We start from the raw sequence: 17,152 nt of genomic DNA, 5'->3' as shown, positions 1-17,152 counted from the left end.
TCGTAAATCGAATAAATGGTGGAAGAAAGTTTTTATCGCTTACTTATGATGTCCCTTGTAAATGTTTGGATAAAACATAAGGAGGCCACACAAATAAAATTCCTTGGAAGCAATTTTTGGTTCACCTGGCAGAGAAAATGATAAATGAGGGAAGAAAAATTGCGGCTGTACAACGTTCATTGTCGAGAGGGAAATCCACATCTTCCTGTGGAAGGAACACCAAGACGTAGATGTAGATGTGCGGAAAACCAAACACAAAAACAATTTGTCAAAAATATACAATATTTATTGAGCAAAAATACTCTATTATATAACAGTAAATAATCTAACTTTTTTTCAAGAATAATATTCGTATTGTACTGATGGTACACATGAACCACTAAAGAAGACTGCTGCTACATATTTGTACCACCACCCCTGCCAAAACCTTGATGCTTTATTTTCACTTTTCCAATTGATTAGGTACTATTGACTAACAAAATTATAAAAACAAAAAAAAAACATTCGTATTTTTATTCGTCTCGAAAGGGTTAATGTTGACTAATGGGTTAATGTTGATATTTATTATGGACTTCCTCCTAAGGAAGTAAGGAAACTAGCTTATCAGTATGGAAAAACGAATAGCATAAAAATGCCTCATAATTGGGGTGCAAATGAAGCAGCTGGAGAGGACTGGTTCAGTGCTTACCTCAAAAGGCACAAAAAACTGTCAATAAGAAAACCTGAGGCAACAAGTCAAGCACATGTTTCCAGTTTTAATCCAACAAATGTTCAAAAGTTTTACAACAATTTACAAATTGTTCTTCACCGTTTAAAGTTAAAAAGTGGAGAATTTGAACTGTGTAATACCAGTTTTATCCATAAAACTGGTATTACACAGTTCAAACTCCAGATCATATTGTAGCAAGAAAAGGTTTAAAACAAATTGGGTGTTACTTCTGCTAAGAGAGGCAGTTTAGTAACTGTGGCAGTTACTGTTTCTGCAAGTTGAAATTCAGTTCCTCCATTTTTCCTATTTCCTTGTGTGAAATTTAAAAGCTGCAGGCCAAATGGTTGAATGACCAAAGTTCAATTTTTACAGTTTTCCCATCATTTTTTCAAATATGCCAGAAGTATGAAAGAATGACCTGTTTTGTTGCTATTAGACAATCATGACTCTCATACTTCAGTAGAGGCTTTAGATTATTTTAAATAAAATGGGGTATCAGTTTGTTTATTTCCTCCACATTGCAGCCACAAACTTCAACCTCTAGATTGAAGTGTATTTGGACCTTTTAAAAAATACACTATCACAGCTTATGATGCATGGATGACAATGCACCCTGGTTCCACAATGTCTATTTACAGTATGCCAGGTATTGTGGGTAACTCATTTCCTTTAGCATGTACCCCTAATAATATCAAGGCTGGTTTTGCAAGAACAGGAATTCTCCCACTAAATGTTAACATTTTTAGTGAACATGATTTTATGCCAGCCTATACCACAGATAGACCATCTCCGAAACAAGACTGTGCTGTGGAAAGTAAAGCACAAGTAATGTAATTGATGTTGACTTTACAATATCAGAGAATGACATGTTAGAAGCTGGTTGCTCAAAAGATACAGAACCATATCTTGATCTTCAAGCTAATATTATGCACAATGCATCTACAGAGTCAACTGTAGTTCTATCGCCTGAAGATTTAAGACCATTCAAAAAAGTAGAACCAAGAAAAAGGTTTAATAAAAAAAATAGAGCCACATCAATTCTTACAGATTCACCAAATAAGAATGTTTTAAAAATAGAAAGAGAATCAGCTAAAAATAAAAAGTTAGCAATTGAAGAGAGAAAGCAAACAAAAAAGTTAAATAAAGATAATAATAAGATAAATAAAAGATCAACTAGTAAAGGAAGTATACACTTAATTGGAAAAAATTTGAATCGTCCAAATAGCTCTGTAGAATAGGAGTGTTTTTATTTGATTTGTGTTGAAATATTTTCTAAAAGTAAACCAGAAGAAGTCTGGGTTCAATGCACCCAATGTCACCTCTGGGCTCTCAAGTCATGCATAATCAAAAACTCTTTATTTTTCATTTGCAATAATTGCTGCTAACCGATTTGAAACTCAATTAGTTGAAAATATTCATGTAATAAAACAATATACGTTTTAAATATTGTATAACCATAAATTGGGAACACTGTTTTGTTTTTACTTTTTTTCACTTTTTAATTATATTATACTTTTTAATTATATACTTTTTAATTATAATTACTCTTTTACTTAAAATGTTACAATGACTTGACCCAAAAGTTTGATGATATTGATAAAAGTATATTTCAGCTATGATTTCTTTAAAAAATAAAGGGATGGGGGGTTAAAATATTATTGGAATACATATAAATAGGACCTTAAACTTTAATTTTTATTATTGTGAGTCAACTTACCCCTTGAGTAGGTTGGTTGGCGCAAATTTTTTTTTTTTGAGCGCCCGGGAAGGCGCCAAGAATTTTTTTTTGTAAATGAATGCAACTTTTAAAAGTTACCCAAATTCATACTCTTTGGGACTACACTTTATTATTTTCAAAAAAATGTGCCGTTAGGGCTACAGAGGTCTCCCCTTCTTATAAATATATCTCTTTTCTCATTGGTCAGCATCATAACAATTTTAAAGATTGATAAAATTAAATCCAGTGAAAAAATTGAAATAAGGATATTAGGATGATAACCCGACTAAATCGACTTTTAGTCGATTACTAGAAAACCCAGTCGATTAAACCGACTATTCGATTTTTCAAAGTCGACTTATTTTGACTTTCGACTAGTCGACATTTAGTCGATTTAGTCTAAGTCGAGAACAACACTGTTAAAAATACAAAAGCTATTCCCTGAAACATTGACTCTTGATGTTTTTAACAATTATAAATACCACATTTTATAAATTTTTCACTTAAAATAATTTTTAAGTCTAAATGTTGAGTCAAAATGACCATGCTTTTTAATGGGATTACTTTGATATAATATATTAACTTAAAAAGAAAAGATAAACCATAATAAGATGACGTTGATGTATAAAAACACTTAAGTGTAAATACAAAATAAACAAAATTACAAAAAATAAGCAAGTAACTATAAAATAGCTATAAAACATTTTTCTAATATTGTTTATTGAACTCCAATTCTGATGTTGAGTTGGACAGAAATTTTATGTCGGTTTGGTCGAGTTACAACCTCTTGTTTTGCTTAAATAATCTAAAAATGACAGACTAACCAATTTGGGAGTTGAGTTAGTACTTGTCTTATCACAACAAAGTAAATTGAGACAATATTTGAGATTTGTTTAATGGAAAAATTCTTGTTTATCAGACAGCAGCTAAAAAAATTTCACTCGTGATTATTCAACCTGATAATTAAGCAGTTTCGAAGAACAGCAAACTCATTTTTAAGCAAAGAAAGGGCTCGCCAGTCTTTTACCTTCCACCATTTACATATTATTTTGCGTTATTTGATCTTCAATGGCCTAATGTATGTAATATCTAATGACTGACTGAGTTGCGTGGAGTTTACTGGTAATTCCACAAAATCCATATTAATAAAGTTTGATGACAAATTGCCACAAATAACGCCAACTTCCCATCAAACTTTACTATTGCAGTCAAAACAAACATGCCTTGAACTTTCTTCAGTCTTAGTAGAATTAAAAAATAGAACCAGTCTTTAAAGCAAGTAGAGTCAAACCAATCGCTTTTAAATCTGTTGTAATGTGCCTCTTGTGGCCTTCGTTCCATCCACATATTCTATAACGATTCTGCTATATAAAAACTACGCACGGTGGTAACAACTCTACCTAGTCATTCAAGATAATGATACGGCGTTAGATATGGAAGTTGCATACATAGAAAGCTTACACAACTAGTACCTTTTAAAGACAATTGGAAAGCAATGTGGAATGAAGCTAAGCTTGTTACCTGTAGCTTTCAGGTAGAAGTAAAATTATTTGGGAGCAGTAGTATCACGGCCAGAAAAAGATCAAGTGTCTATGATAAGGATGCATCTGATGAAAGCGTAGATAAAATGAACGATGCAGATAAATTTCCTTACAGTTCTTTTTAATGCAACAAGAGATTTTTAATGCCTTTCTAACAAAAAAAAAATTCAGAAATTGAAACGCAAAGCATGTTGGGTAAAAGTATTTTAAAGGCATCAGCAGTGAAGACCATGTACAAGAAATGAATCTTATAACAGTGGTAAAGACTTTGTGCAAGAAATGAATCTCGCAACAATGAACTTTTGGTTCACAATGCCAAATTTTAGTAGAAAACAGTTGGATGGATTGGAACTGTTCAATACTTTCGTAGAGTACAGATTAGAAAATCTAAATTTTCTTAGGTCCACTATGGATCGAGATTTCTTGAACAATTTGGATGGACTCAGCATTTAGTCTGACATTGCAAAACAAATAGACTTTCACTTTCTAATTCAGAGTTTTGCCTAGAAAAAGGCACGCACTTCAAATTGTAAATAATTTGTAATATACTTTAATATTTTTGAATTGAACATTGGGCAAAAGAAAGATTGCTCTGGAGAAAAGAAAATGATTTTCAATGTCATCAAAGGGCCATAACTTTTTTCAACTTTCGTGTCAACTAGGGTATTCTAAAAAACTAGTCATAAACGTATTGAAAAATACAATACCGCTGATGATGAAGTTCGAAAGTTAGTAACACAGCAAAGATTAGAAAACCAAACGAAATCTTTTCCCATCTTCTTTCGTGTTGCGATTTATAAGCTGAAGTTTAGTTTACATGGGAAAGTTATATTTTGAAAGCTACTGCAATTTTGTGAATGAATTAGTCAGGTAAAGAAACGGGTTTGTATGTACTTGCGAAAAATTGTACAAATACAGTTGCTTCAGATTGTCAGGATCAGTGACTACTACAAAATGGTTTTATAGGGCCAAAAGCGTATTGCAAATTTTTTGCGTCGTAAATCAATTTTAGATCAATATTAATACAGATTATTTCGTAAATAATAGATTATTTCGTAAATAATAGAGGGCATTTCTTAAAATATGCTAAGTAACATCCATTTAGTGAAACCCCTTTCTAAACTAACTTTTGAAAAACATTTCGAATAAAAGTTAAATATGTAAAACGTCAGACATTGCAGATTTGGTGTCTTGGAAATTGGAAAGAAAAGATGGTTTAGAAAAGTTCACTGTGATAGGTATTTTTGTAGCAGCGATAGTGTTGGAAGTTATTATCGTGTTAAGTGTTCTTGAGCTATTGGCTGATGATGGCTTATTGATTGCTGATGGTTAAAATTCTATTGGAATGTCTGTTATCGTAGATAATTAAAGATTGCTGTGTTCTTAAAGTTAAATTCAGGTTTCAGTTTTTATACCCATTAAAAAAACCTTTTCCTGCAATCTTTTTTTCTTCGTTAAGCCGATGTTTTATTTTCAAATATTCTGCTAAATCATGTACTAAACTCAAAACTTCATACCTAGAAAGTCCTAAGAATAAAAAATCTGCCTTTTGTATGCTTTACCAGTTTCAAACTCATCATTGAAAGAATTTTCAAAATATCCCAACTTGGGACATGGGACTACAGCTTATAATTTTTTTTTTTCTATTACTTTTTTTTAAGTAACAAATTTAATAGATGTCAATTAAACTACAGTAGCGTCCAAAAGTAATTGGACAAACACCTTTTTTGTTATATTTTCTCATTAAGTAAAGATTTTTAAATGAAATTTCGTGTAAGCATGTCAAATTATACTACAATTATGAAAAACAAAACAACAATTCCCTTTTGGGAGTAATTACTCAAAATTTTGCTAAAAGAATGGAAATGATTGGCTCAAAAGTAATCGGACAAACTAAACTCTAACAATGTTGATATAACTTAGACTATTTTAACTTCTTTTTCTGAAGGCAGATTTTTATAAAAACATTCAATGATCAATGATTTGTAATGGGACATAATAAATATTTAAGCGAAGCAGTGAAAAAGTTGATTGTACAAGCATTTAATAACGGTAAGACTGTGCGACAAATTTCAATAGATATGAATATTCCACGATCAACAGTTGGTTATACATTAAAAGTTTTTCAACAACGGAGTCACTTCCAAATATCAACAAAGTCAGGACGCCCGAAATCAACAACTTTTCGCCAAGATAATGTTGTAGTAAGATCGTCAAAGCCAGATCCGCGCAAGAGTGCTAAAGAAATTCATAGAGAACTTACACAGTCCCATCAAATTTCGTGCTCTTATGCAACAGTAAAGCGTCGCTTAAGACAAAACAACCTTTTTGGCCGTCGTCTTGTTAAAAAACCTTTTATTTCTGCAAAAAATCGTAGAGCACGGTTAAAATTCGCTAAAGAACATCTAAGTTGGACAGCAAACCAATGGTCAAAAATACTATGGAGTGATGAGTCAAAGTTTAATATGTTTGGTTCTGATGGTATTAAATATGTTTGACGTCCAATAGGTCTTCGAAATGATGTTAAGTACCAAGTTCCTACAGTAAAGCATGGTGGTGGTTCAATTATGGTTTGGTCATGTTTTAGCCGTGATGGAGTAGGTCCAATCTATCGAGTTCAAGGCATTATGGACCAAAACATGTATAAAGGAAAAATCAAAGATATAATGCTGCCACATGAAAATAACAAAATGTTGCGTGGTCGGACTTTCCAACACGACAATGATCCAAAGCACACTTCCAAGCTAGTCATGGATTTTTTAGCTCAAAAGAAAGTTCGTATCTTGGAATGGCCGTCACAATCTCCGGACCTGAACCCAATCGTACATCTTTGGGATCATGTTGAGAGAAAAATTAGTGTTCGGAAACCATCTAATCAGCATGATTTGTTTGAGTTGATTAAGCGCACTTGGGAGGAAATACCAATTGATGTTTTAATTAATTTGGTTGATTCAATGCCACGTAGATGTAATGCTGTCGTTGCAGCAAAAGGTTTTCCAACGAAGTACTAGGATTATGCTCAGATTATATACATTATGTAACAGAATATAACACTATGTAATATTATATATATTATTTAACAGAAATCTTCATAAAAAATGCTGAAAATTTATCCTTTGTTGAGAAAGTTTTATTTTTAAACGACATATTTAGTTTGTCCAATTACTTTTGAGCCAGTCATTTCCATTCTTTTAGCAAAATTTTAAGTAATTACTCCCAAAAGGGAGTTTTTGTTTTGTTTTTCATAATTGTAGTATAATTTGACATGCTTATGCAAAATTTCATTTAAAAATGTTGACTCGATGAGAAAATATAACCAAAAAGGTGTCTGTCCAATTACTTTTGGACGCTACTGTATATTTAATTAACAACTCTTTTATGATTGCACATTGTTCGTTAAAAATTTAAAAAACTTTTTTCAGCGGTTAAAATTACGTCCAATTTTTTTAACAAATTACTTTTAGAATAAAATTGGTTGAAAAAATTGATGTTCTTTTTTTTTTTTTTCTTCAGATTGAATTTAGAGCGCTTTAGCCAAAAACTACTTCTTTTTTTTTACACATTTTCTTAATTTCGGACGTCAATTTTTCCTTGAGATGCGGGGCTTTAGGGGTGTGTACGAAAGTGGAATAGAGCCAGAAAGTCCAGAATTGTCTATGATTAAAAAAAACAAAATGTTCAAAACATGATTTTACTGCTAAAGTTTATGTATGGGAAAATCGGAAATTTCAAATGACCGCATCTCATGAACCATAAAACGTTTTAAGCTGAAATTTTCAGCATTTGATTCTCCCATTGATATAAACCAATTCATTAAGTTTAATTACAATCTGAGTTTTTCCATGTTGGACCAAAGGTCCACTTGGCACGGAATGACTCGTTGACTTTTTTAGTGATCTTTCTCATTTAAAAAATTTTCATTCTTATAAAAAATTTTAATAAATTAAGCTGAATTTTTCAGCTCATCATACAGTTTTCATTTGTCATAATGTGTTTGTAGCTTAATTATTTCCGGCTCCATTACACAGTTTTCATTTCTCATATGGTTTTTTTAGCTTTCTTTTTTTGGGATAATACAATTTTTATAAAAATCAATATAATCTGAATCAGTGAGACATTTTGAAAAATCATATGAAAAATGAATTTTGTACTTATACTGAACTACCAACTTTTGAGTGTTTATTTATTGTCATTTTTGATAAATCATGTTTTCAAAATCAAGTTTTTCACTTTTTTTTTTACAGAATGTTGAGGCAAGTGCGGCATTTTTTTCTTAATTTATTTTTCATCATATACTTACTTTTACAAATTTTGTTGATAATTGGTTACCTTTATTATAAGTTTATCATTTCAAAAAGTTTTATATAGGAGTACCATCTTAAACTCTTTCTCTCAAAAGTTTTAATTTATTATCCAGATCAGCTGTGTACAGATAAGTGTTATAGACCCAGAATGCATTTTTAATCATTTTCTGTTACATTTCTATACAATATGATATATACCATTGAAGATTTTGATGAATATATTTGAACTAAAAAACCTCATCAACTTTTTACCGCTGACCTGTCAGGTTCGAGTATACCAAAGAGAATGACGTAATTACAGAGTTGTACAACTACTACACTCTTGCCTAAAGATAGCAATTCAACCTACTTCCAACAGAAATCTAGAAATCTTTAACAGTGATTTCTAAAAAAACCTTTAACAGTGATTTCTAAATTCTAAAAGAAAGAAGCGAAATCTACGATTGCATATTTTCGGAAATTCAGGTAAACTTTAACCAGCTCAAATTTTAGAAATTTTCATATTTAAAAAGTAGTGCAAAACTGAACATTTTTAAAATGTGAGTTTTATGTCCTGTACGATTTTTTGCTTGAGTATGGAGTTATTGGAGTTTGTTCATTAAGAGTTTAGGAGATGGATCATACTGCATCTCATATATATTCTAAAGAAAGACCTACTATTAACACTTTTTTTCAATTCAAACAGAAACCGTGCTCAACTAAAATAATATAAAGTTTTTTGCATATGACCAGAATATCAATGAACCTCTAAATTTTAAACTCTCATTGGAGCTTTTTTTATTATGAACTGGCAGGGGTACCCGACGCTGTCCTGGAATAAAGTTAACCATTGAGCAAATCAGATAAAGGGGGGAATAATTCAAAGTGTGGAAGTTTAGCCCAGATAAGTGGTTTCCAGTCTGTGCCACGTGGAGGCACTTCCACATACAGACCAGTCTTTTTGTCTCAAGACTTACAGTCAAGGACTTAGACACAGAAAGAGAAACCTAAAAAGAAATGAAAAATTTCCTGTTAGTTTTTACATACCTGCCTTGCAAAACTCCTGGTCTTTGAAATGAAAGGCTGTTGAGAAACCTAGCTAGAGAAACTTACATAGACATGGAAATATCAGTGTTCATTTAAAAAATTATGAAATGAGATTTAATCCAGAACTTGTCTGTAAACAATATTTTTTGAAACTCCTCCAGGGACCAAAATAAAAAGATTCCTAGAAGAGCCAACTCTAGAGTAGGCAACATAAAATTGACCATGTGAGAAACATGGAGACCTTAAATCAACACCACAGTATTTGATGGATTGTCCCTGAGACTTGTTGACTGTTATGGAAAATGCTAGTCTAACAGGGAACTGAAGACTTTTGAATGGGAATTCAAAATTGGAAGCTACTAAGGGAATCCTGGGAATAAGAACGCTTTCACCAGCGCCCTTTCCAGTCAGAATTGTTGCCTCAATGGTGCTGCGTAGCATTCTTTTCACACACAGTCTAGTTCCATTGCACAGTTTGGGAGGGTACAAATTTCTCAACAGTATAATAGGTGATCCTACCTTTAAATAAAGTGAGTGAGGTGGCATACCAGGAGGATTTTGGGCATTTAACACCTCAACAGGAAAATGAACTGCATCAGATTCCTCAAAAACAGCATCAATTGACTCATATAAGTTGGGTTCACCTGGCAACATTGATAAAATCTTAGTATTTATATCATGAACATCATCATTTTTGGCAGCAAGAATTGCTCTTTCTGTCAACCAACTTAAGTTTTGATAGTTTATTTCCACACTTGGATACACAACATTGATAAGGTCCTCAAGTGACTGTACCAAATTGCACAGCTCATGAATCAATTGAATTTCATTGTTGACATTTTGAGGAAACCTGCCATCACCAATTTCCAAAAGAACATTTGGAAAATTGTCAAGATTACTATCACTTCCCAAGCTCACTCGCATGTTTTGAGTCAGGGTCAATGTCCTTGCGTGTCTCCACAAATGTGACATTTTCAGACATGCATTGACTTCATCTGCAAGTGTGGACTTTGGGATGACTGGTAAGGTTTGCCGGAAATCCCCACAGAGTAGAAGTAAAGTGCCCCCCATAAGTATGTCATTTTTTCTGAGATCTTTTAGAGTTGTATTTAGGGCTTCGATAGATTTATGGTGTGCCATGGTACACTCATCCCAAACAATCAACTTACAATCTCTAAGGATTTGACCCCTACCGCTATTCCTTGATATACTGCAAGTAGGATTGTCTAACCTAGCAATATCTAGTGGAAGTTTAAATGCAGAATGTGCTGTCCTTCCGCCATCCATCAAGGTTGCAGCAATACCAGAAGAAGCTACAGCGACACCTATCTCTCCCCTAGATCTTACTTCAGCCAATATTAGGTTGGTCAGGAATGTCTTGCCTGTACCTCCTGGAACCTGTAGAAATGTTATGGATCCATCCTCATTTTCTAATGCATCCATTATTGATGCATAATCATGTCTTTGATCATGATTGAGTAGAAGCCTTTTTTCAGCAACATATGCTTGCAAATCTTCTGCATTGTAATCAATTTCCCTAAGGTAGCCACTGTGAAGCACAGCACCTTGGTTGCGGACTGGAGAAGGTAGGCGTAATTGCTGCAATGTGCTGTTATTCATGGACTCACATTTATCTCCGATCAAAATCAAGGCCTCATTAAATACATCTTCAGAATATTCAATTTCAAGATCTGGATTTTCTCGCCTAACCCTTGCAAGAATATCCTCACTCAATGCTTCCTTGTACTTGTTCCACAATTCTGCCGGATTTGAAGGGTTACATGTGCTAATTATAATTGCAAATAAGTCTCGCATTTGTGAAGGTAAAGATATTTGTTTAGCCTCATTCAAGCACTCATCCCAATGGTTGTTCCCCTCCAAGTGTCCCAACATTTGACATGCCTCACGAAAGGTTTCACACACGCAATTTTCAACAGTTTTCACCTCATTAAAAGACCTTGGGCCTCGCACCTTGTGCAGCAGTAATCGCAAGAAATAGCATTCTTTGTTTTTGGGGTTCACCACATACACTCTTCCCTAGGCCTTGCCTGCTTTTCTCCTTGACCAACATTTTTTACTTGCATTCCAGGTAAAATAATTGGGAACTTCCACATAAAGCAAGTTCCTTGCAAGTTCATCAACTGTACAAAGCTTGAAAAATGCCGTCAGAGTTGTGTCACGTGGATTAGCTGATATTTCGGCAGCATTCTGCTCCGTGAAGTACACCCTTTAGCCATTTTCCAGGTGCACTTGAAATTGCATCACAGTAACAGAACGATGATGTATGGAGTAACCAAATATCCTCCAGAATGATTCATTGCTACTCAAATATCTCCCAAATTCGTAGTTACTCACCTCGTCATTGGCTCTTGAGCCAACAACGCCAAAAGCAGCCATGTCACTTCTTTTATTCTTATACTTGCAGATATATTTGATAGACTTTACACTACTACAAAACTCAACATTAATGTGTGCATTAAACATTTTAGAAAGCACAGGGGAGTAGGGAACAACCCAACTGTTTTCAACTTCCATTTCCACGTTTCCCCACAATCTTACTTTGGTTGTAAAGCCACCATCTAATGGAGCACGACGTCTATACAATGGATAGCCATCTATACCAGTTTGAGTCTCACATAATAAGTTACGCGGATACTTTTTTGTGCACTTGCCATCCTGCATACATGGGGCTTGGAGATTGTGGCGGCCACAGGGCCTATGAATCATATTCTTAGTTATAATTGCAAACAAATTTGGGTCCACTTCAGGGTTAGGCAGTTCTGCAGATATCACACAGTCAATCTGAGAAGGGTGAATTTTTGACTTTAGCCAAACTAAATTGTGAGAGTGGGGGAGACCACGCTTTTGCCACTCAATTGTGTTCACCCATCCTTGAACCTCTCCAAACAAACACAGTCTTTCAAAAGCCTCTCTAAACTTTATTTGCTTCTGCTCAAACACTCTGGCAATCAAATCATGACGGTGGCAAGCCTCTTGACCATTTGCCAAGAGCTCGCGAATTTCTAACCACGCTGGGTTACACGTGAAAGTAACAAATAAGTCTGGCCTTCCAAACTCACGCTCATAGGTCAATGCATCCTGAGAGTACTCATGCATGTGGCGAGGGCTGCCAGTAAATGAAGATGGCAGAATGACCAAAGAGCCCACTTTTGTCACACTATCATCCGAAGCAATAGCATCCCTAAGGTGTATATACTCTTCAGCCCTCAATTGCTTCTGATTTAGACAAATATATAACAGTCTCTCACTCTGTATTTTTGCACACATATCAACCACAAACTGTTGAAGCAGGTTGCGACAATTAAGCAGGTAGTTCTGCTCTTCATCTCGAACCATCAAACGATATGCATAGAATTCCATGGCAGACACTTTCTTAGAAGTTTCTTCACCACTAATTGGATTTACCTGTCTGAGAGCAAAATTGTATCCATCTTCTCCTTAGGGAAAAAGAAGAGGATACTGCAAAGCATCATACCAGCGATGTGTTTCAATGATACGCTGGACTCCCGCATTTCTTTTGTGAATAACAATGTCACGTGTTCCAGTCTCTTGGCCAGAAATCATAACTGCAACCTCATCAACTTGTGGAGCATTGTAACGTCTCTCATGCTCACCGGGGGGCCGCCTATCAGCCTTGATAACAACCTTATACTCATCAGAAGGCATTCTAGAAAGAGCTACCTCAAAAGTATGCACCAATGAATTGCACTCGTAAAGCATTCGTTGCAGATTTTCAACAATTTCACGATTTGTACCTGACAAATATGAACACCTCTGAGAGGCAGCATCTCCTACAAAGTACAATTGTAAGAATTGCGGTGCCTTTCCTTCTATTTGTAAAAGCGACCCTGCCAGATGGTACACTTGGCCCTGGACTGTAAAGGTGGACTGAATTCCAGAGTGATCAACAATCTTTGTTGCACCAAATGAGGTCATTTGAAAGCAAGAATTATATTTTCTCATGTTTTTCGAAAAATCTCTCGACTGGGGAGTTTCACCATGGGTGAGACGTAAAAGTTCAGGAGGTGGTGGTGCCAAAGGAGCTAATTTCACCTTCCCACTGTTGCAACATAGTCCAGGGCGCTCACCCTTAAACGTTCTTGCTCTACAGAACTTACAAATCTTATCCATTTTACCGATCAAAGAAAATGTGCTATAATCAGTTGTAGGATCATACATAAAGCCATCAATTTCAACAGACCGTCTGGCCCTGGTTGATGATCTGAACTGCTCTACTCTTTGCCTCTGTTCAGCAAGAAAAGTTTCTCTTTCATCAAGAGTCTGCAATTGTCTCATCTCTATATCTCTTTCTCTACGCACATTATTTGAGGCCTCTCTTTCAATTTCAGTCTGAGACAATCTTACCTCAAGCTCTCTTGCCCTGCGCTGTGCAAGTAATGCCTCTCTTGCAGCCGCAGTTTGAAGCCTTCTCTGTTGCGCTCGCCGTTCCTTTTCTCTCAACAGTCTTTCTTTGCGCTGACCAGGAGTTTCTCGCCTTCCTTTCCTTGAATCGATTCCCTTTCCTCTTCCTCGGGCCATCCTTTTTTAATAAATAAGTATAAATAAGTTTTAAAGTTATTCCATGGCTTCATAATCCTTTTCAGCCCACAATTACTAAAAAACTGAAGCAAAAGAGAAAAACAAAGCAAATTATTGCCGTTTATTTTTTCACCTTGCCTAATTTTGTCATGTCAGATTGATAAGCTGACTTAAGAAATCATTTCAACTTTATAGGTCAAACAATGTGCTAACATAGGCTGTTGCAATCCAAGGACTTTCAGTGAATGGGACATAGTTATAGAAAATATTGTGCTCAAACATCATGGGTCAACCACTTATTCTCAAAATGTTAAGCTATGAATTAAAATTAAATTGATAACTATCCACTCCAACTGACTGAAATAAAAATATGACCAAATAATAGTTTCTCTGCATGGGGCAGATAATGTACAAAACCAAACAAAGCCTGTTCAAATCATACAAGACCAAGTTAAAGCATTAACCTTATTCCAGCAAGCAGATCCATTAAGGCTTGAAAAGAGCAAAAGAAAAATAGATAAATTCAAGATCTTATACTCAACCAGGGGTCACTACTATAAAACTCATTCCGATCGGAATTAAAAAAATTGTAAACCCGATGAATTTCATCGGATGCGACAAAATAGGCGTAAACCCGATAATCCCAAATAGCCTCTACTATAAAAATTTTTTTTCGTATCGTAAAAACTTTCCAACGAAAATATTAGCGGGTTCTTAAAAAAAACAAAAAGATATTATCTAGTTAATCAATTGTTTTTTTACATTTTGTTTTGTTTATATTATGGACAGTTGTGCAAAATTTCAACTAAATGCCACAAGAAAAACAAATTTCAAAAAAGAAATGTAAGTAAATTCAATATCCTTATCTTAAATATACATTATAGGGGAACATGGGGTAAGATGACGAAATGGGGCAAGATGAAATTATATTGTTATCTTCAAAACTCAACTAAATATGAAATCTGACTGTAACGAAGAGGGAAGTAGATTACATCTACTAGATTTATTTATGCTTTTTTTTATAAATATTATTTTCGGAATCAAAGATAATTATTAAAAAGGTTTTTCCTATATTAAGGAAAAAAAAATTTATCCACTTGTATTTGATTTATTTCATCATTACATCACCAGCCAAAGGTAAGCAAGAATTTCTCATTCAGTTTGTTCAATTTGGAAGCCATACAAGTAGTATTAAGCTATGATAACTTATTTATGTAGAGTTCTGAGTCATTTTAAAGATTAAGTAGCCTAGGGGCAAGATGAACGGGGCAAAATGACTCGTTTGTCCTTTCGCCAAAGTACATGTTTTACCATAAACCTGTAATGTAATAATTTTTGTGTAGCTTAGTCATTAATACATTGTTTTTGTGTAGCTTAGTCATTAATACATTAATACTTAGTCATTAATACTTCTTTATTATGCATTAAAATGTTTTGTTTGACATTTGCTTTATATTGTTGTGTTGGAATTTGCTATGAACTGATTAGTAGACTTTTTTTGGCACAGCCCTATATAAATATATAGTTTAATTGTTAAAAAAATAACATAACCGTTTGTATCACATATCTTATTAACTAGAATTTATGGTATCGTGTTATTTGAGAAGGTAATGGTATAATGGAATTTACTTTTTTTAAAGCCGCCATCTTGCCCCCCATACGGGGCAAGATGATAATTTGAGGTAACTTTGGTTAATTAGTTTTTTCCAGGCTGTTTTTAATTTTTATATGGGTTTTTTTTGTACATATATGACATACATAATTTTATGTACATATGTACATACATAATTTTTTTTCCACTTTTTGATAAAGTTTCACTTATTGGAACAGTTATTGAATAAGATATAAGTGCTTTTCAAAACGTTCGTCATCTTGCCCCATGTTCCCCTACTTATTTCCAATTACGAATCTTTCTGTGAAATTACCACAGTCCTACGTTCATATGTTTTAGGAGTTTTAAGACGTTCTTTATCAATTTACAAGGCCAGCTTTAGAATGTTTAGAATGTCATTCTAAACCTAATTTAAAATTAGATTACCAAGTTTTATTCACATTAGATGTTAGTTTGGTTTGTCAGAAGCAGGATCCATTTTGACCAGACAAAATGTATTGGTCCTAAATGCAACTTATTATAAGCCCTTAAATTGAAGCCTTCGCCACTGTAAATAAAAATAAATACCTTTAAAAAGCATCAAAAAACATCCTAAAAGTTGTTATAGGAAACTAAAATTGAACAATTTGATTCTATTTATTTAAAATTTTTTTTTTGGAGAAATTAAAGTAATAATCAAGCTTGCTCTGACCAATCGAAAACTTTTTTTGTTGTCTCCTGAAAAATTTAATTCTCTTTTTAACTATTTAGAGAAAGTCAGTTATCACATTCTTGATAATTTTACTTTATAAAAAGTATCGCTTTAGTATCACCTGTCTATGTTGACCCTTAGATGCCATTTACACATTTTGTGAGTTGGAAAATTTGTGTCATTTTTACTAAAATAAAAATTACCGGGCACCAGTTTTAGTTACCTGACAATATTTTAATATAGCAAAAGTGACCTATTGCCCAAGGTGTAAATGGTTCCTAGACGGTGCAAAATACTGCAATAATGCAATATCATAATATAGGATGTAATCAATGTTGTAAAGTGTTACAAACTTAAAATGTATTATTTAACTATGTAAGACTTCTGGGACAACATCAAATAAGTGACTACAAAGAAGGTGACAGATTCTAACAAAAGTAGTATGGGGAGTCAAAAGCTAATACCACTGGATGAAATTATTTTTGACATTAGAATCAGATAGTTCTATAGAATATAGTACAACTATTCTAGAATTAAATTCTGAGTTTTTATATTCAAATTCAGTGTATTCTACTGCAATATAAAGAAATCTAGATAAAAGTATTTGTAATTGGCAAAACAGTTTCTTTCATGATTAGTGACACTAACCTTAATAGTCTCTTCTTTTGCAAATAATATTTAATGATAACCTTGGTATTTGCTATTTGTGGAGAAATTCTTATGAAAATAGAGTTTGGTCTGAAAAAGTAGAAATTCATTCGTGCGCAAATTCATACTTTAATTCATTCTTACCCACTGTTAATTATCTGTTGTCGAGGTGGACAGTGAAAAATGAAATGCGGAACTTATTATTCTAATTTTGTCAATGAGAAATGTTAGAGATTGAGTTTGATTTCTGTTTTTGTTTCAAAACAAGAAACTGTTAAAAAAAAAGCTAGCTCAAATTATCGGATTTACGATTTCCGCTACACAAAGATCGCGTAAACTTTAAT

The 17,152-nt window shown here is 33.7% G+C and overlaps 1 protein-coding gene and 1 pseudogene across 1 annotated transcript; one reads left to right on the top strand and one right to left on the bottom strand.

Moving 5' to 3' along the window:
* Positions 1 to 1,042: 1,042 nt before the first annotated feature.
* On the top strand, positions 1,043 to 2,094 carry LOC145183013 (uncharacterized; annotated as a pseudogene).
* A 9,432-nt stretch (positions 2,095 to 11,526) lies between these two features.
* LOC149878455 (uncharacterized) lies at positions 11,527 to 12,678 on the bottom strand. The gene has a single exon (XM_090072543.1). The coding sequence runs from the start codon at positions 12,676 to 12,678 to the stop codon at positions 11,527 to 11,529; it is 1,152 nt and encodes a 383-aa protein (XP_089928669.1).
* Positions 12,679 to 17,152: the final 4,474 nt, after the last annotated feature.

The sequence above is a fragment of the Hydra viridissima genome, unplaced genomic scaffold (genome assembly GCF_058129835.1).
Source record: "Hydra viridissima isolate aposymbiotic clone 2 unplaced genomic scaffold, HvirCarnegie_v1 scaffold_15, whole genome shotgun sequence".
NCBI classification, from domain to species: domain Eukaryota; kingdom Metazoa; phylum Cnidaria; class Hydrozoa; order Anthoathecata; family Hydridae; genus Hydra; species Hydra viridissima.
Note: the sequence above shows the minus strand (reverse complement) of the source record. Positions and strands in the feature narration are given on the sequence as shown.

What these genes read in the sequence shown, in the direction of transcription:
- LOC149878455 (XM_090072543.1), bottom strand. Translation starts at nt 12,678, where the DNA reads ATGGAATTCTATGCATATCGTTTGATGGTTCGAGATGAAGAGCAGAAC.